Source organism: Hydra vulgaris, chromosome 07, assembly GCF_038396675.1.
Source record: "Hydra vulgaris chromosome 07, alternate assembly HydraT2T_AEP".
NCBI classification, from domain to species: Eukaryota; Metazoa; Cnidaria; class Hydrozoa; order Anthoathecata; family Hydridae; genus Hydra; species Hydra vulgaris.
Window position 1 is genome coordinate 17,789,307 of NC_088926.1, and position 3,775 is coordinate 17,793,081.

General features: G+C 28.2%; 1 protein-coding gene across 1 annotated transcript; it reads right to left on the reverse strand.

Moving 5' to 3' along the window:
• Window positions 1-1,417: 1,417 nt before the first annotated feature.
• LOC136082599 (piggyBac transposable element-derived protein 2-like) lies at window positions 1,418-2,899 on the reverse strand. Its single transcript, XM_065802017.1, has one exon. The coding sequence runs from the start codon at window positions 2,897-2,899 to the stop codon at window positions 1,418-1,420; it is 1,482 nt and encodes a 493-aa protein (XP_065658089.1).
• Between the last annotated feature and the right edge of the window lie 876 nt (window positions 2,900-3,775).

The window sequence follows — 3,775 nt, forward strand, 5'->3', positions numbered from 1 at the left end:
ACGATTACAGACATAAACAGCAATTCCATGACACGCGATATTGCGTTTTTAATCAAGAAAACAAAAGTTTGCAGTATTTAGATTTTTAAAATTAAAAAAAAAACTTTATTATAATATTGAAACAGCCTAACTGTAATATAAAAACTAAACTTTTCATATTTTTTTTTTATATTTTTACAGATATAGCTAAAAGTACGCGTGTCACAACGTGACATTGATTTGTCACGCCATGACGTTCTTAATTGTGCAATAACTTGTAAAATAGAAAGTAAAATTTAAATAAAAGTCTATCCTAAGGAACATATATTTTTTTACCAAAATAATTTAAGTTTAAAATATTTTTTATACACATAGATATAGTAAAATTGCATTTCCTCAATAAAAGCAAAATATTGAAGCATGTGGAATTGCTCTAAAGTTGCCCTTTTGTGGCTCCCCATAGTCAAGTCCATTTATTTTAGGATAAATATTGAAATGGCAGGAGCAAGTTGTGTTTGTTTGGGTTTTTCATTTTTAAGTTATTATTTTGGATTGCATATATATATTTCGCATTCTGAATAAATATGATAAATATAAAAATAAAACAAGTTACATTTGAAAAAAAATATAAAGCCCTCGTTAGTTAGATTTGAAAAAAAGAAGATTGAAACATTCTGTAATTGATTTTAACAACAAGTTGATTACCATTCAAAAAGAAAGCAAATTATATTTTTACAAGATTTTTGTCTATTTACATATAAATAGAGCCATTTTAGATTGGATTTACAATTTGAAATGATGTAATTCTCATATTTATTGAAAGTAGTTGTAACTTGGTTTTGACGATACAAACTTGTTTTTTGTGAACGCGTATAGTATTTTTATGTTTAGGTGAAACGCGTTGGAGTTTCTTAAATAGAAGAACATATTCTCTGCAAAAATTTTTAAATTGTAGGAATAAACAATCATTTTACAATGTTTTTTGTAAAAATTAAATCTTTATATTCTGACAGGAGTAAGTAGAAAGCAAATGCTTATCACCATGCTCCTATGTTCGTGAAAAATTTTTTTTACGTATTAAGTTCCTAAAATATACGTTGTATAAGTTTCATACAAATAACAAACTTTATACATATTACAAGTTTTATACATATTACAACATATAACAGTTCATAAAATATACATAAGTTATGAGATGCATATACACGTGTTAACAAATAAATATATAAGTGATTTTAAAAATACAAAAGAATGTTTTTGTTATTTAACCCTTAAATGCATGATTTTTCAAAAAACATCAGTAAAAATCAACATTATGTATAATGATTTGCTTATTCGTTTAGAAAAAGTTTGAAAACCAGATTTTAAATTTATAACTCTTTTTTTTAAAAAAAAAGATGTGTTGCTTATCTGCAACGTTATGCATTAAAGTATAAATTTATTCAGAAGTATGATAAGTTTTAAAACAATTATTTTTCTTATTGCAGCATAGATGCACCCCACATTTCTCACATAAAGTTTGTGCATATCCTTTGCATTTAGGAAGTTTACATCTCACTCGTCTATCAGTCCAAGTTATCCAATGCCCTACTTGATCTAGGCGAACTTCCTTTGGTGGCGCAAACTGAGATAACTTACTCTTTTTTTTGGCTTCCATCATTTCTTCTAACATACTAATGCTAGGGCGACCTCGTTTAATTGTATTTTTTTGTCCAACTTTCATTAAACAAAAAGACAATTCTTTCCGAAACTCAAAAAATGTCATTTTTTCTTGGTAATTTTGATTAGAACTTAATACTCTATTATTAAGAATCCATGAATTTGCTAATGTCATGTCAATGAAATGATAAAAAAGACGCATATACCATTTCTTGCTTTTTAATACAATTTTGTGTCTTGCAATTATACCATCCATTAAATCAACACCTCCCATATGATGGTTGTACTCTTTTATGACAAATGGACAGCTAATGTCTATCTTTTTCTTTGTTTTTTTGTCGAAGCGGTTAATGGTTGTCAAAGGTAGCTGACCTGCATATGTGGACAGCAGACTAACTGCTTTATTGTCTTTCCAGACCAAGGAGCTTATTTCTATTCCATCTACTTCTCCAACAAACTCATAGGATGTTCCTCGAGCATCTTTATTAATTACTTTTTCTGTCGGAAGTTTGCAATCAGGTATTCTATTGCGACGTACAGTCCCTAAGCTTAGAATACCTTTTTTAGCTAGATATGCTAATAGAGCTGGAGATGTATAGTAATTATCAAAGTATAGTCTGTAGTTTTTATTTGCTGGGATAATGGTAGATAATCTAACCACAACATTTGCAGAAGCTCCAAGATCTGGTTGATCTATTTCTGCTCTTTTGTTTTCTTGACCAGAATAAACCTCAAATTTATAAGCAAATCCACTAACTCCACAAAGTACAAATAATTTAAAACCCCACTTGAATGGTTTCATTGGAATATACTGCTTCAAAAAATGACTAACTTTTGTGGAGCATAACTGTTCATCTACTGACAAATGAGCTTCCAGAGGAACCTTAGAACATTTTAAGTTGAGATGATCAATAAGTGGTCTAATTTTATGTAGTCTATCATGTGAATGATTTCCTTGAGGTAAATGTTTAGTGTTATCATTGAAATGAATAAACTGGCGAATTTTCTCAAATCTATTAGTTGTCATACAGTTTTTAACACTGGTAATTTCAAACTCTGGGGACCAATATGATCGCACATTAGGTAGTCGTAATACTGACATGTAAATAATAATGCCAATATATTGTTTCAGTTCTGATAAATTTAAATTTAATGGCTTACTAATGTTAGTCTGTATTGAGTATAAATTTGATTCATCTACAATCATTTGCAGCAAGTCATCTGAAAAAAAGTATTGAAAACATTTATAGGTTGAACTCATGTCAAGAAATTCACTTGGAAGACTATCATTTCCATAAAATTTAAGCTGATCTTCTGTCAAGGTTAAATTTTTATTTTTCCACAATATCTGCCTCTTTTTTTTGCTAAATCTTTTGATTTAGAATGAGATAGGCACACGTCTTCAGTGTAAGTTTCAAGTTTTTCTTCATTTTTTGATTTTATATTATTTTCATCATGCTGGTCATTGTCTTCATCGAGCTCATGCTTATCTTCATTGTCCTCATCTTCATTTAATATTTGTAAATCTTCATTAAATGAATATTCAGGATCTATAAGAAAATCCTCATCAGAAACTTCTTCATCTTCACTAATTTCACTTAAATGGTCTATGAAGTATTGAATATCTTCCTCACTTAACAGCTTCATTTTAATTTTGTTTGACATAATTTTAGCTGAAACATATTTTTAAAAATTTTAATTTGTTGACTAATTCACACACACTATATACATAAAACAACATACATTTAGCACTACTCATTAAGAGAGAGTGAGAAGAAAAGATATTACATAATAATAAGACATAATAATAAGATAATAATAAGATAATAAACAAAGACTAGAATGCATTAAGTTGCATTTCTGCAACATACAAACTTAATGTCATTACTCACTATAACATTAAATTCATAACAACAAATAATTTAAAAAGTAAAGGACAACCTTCAGAAAAACAAAAATAAATTTATTTGTCCATAAAAGAACGCTTTATCTACTTCAAAAACCACAAGAAAATTGAATAAAATAGTCAACTCGGAAAAATGTAATGTTACGAACTAAAACCTCTCTTGCACAGTGATTTTAAAAATATTGACCAAAAATTTATGCGCTCATTTTACTATATCCACGTGCCAATATG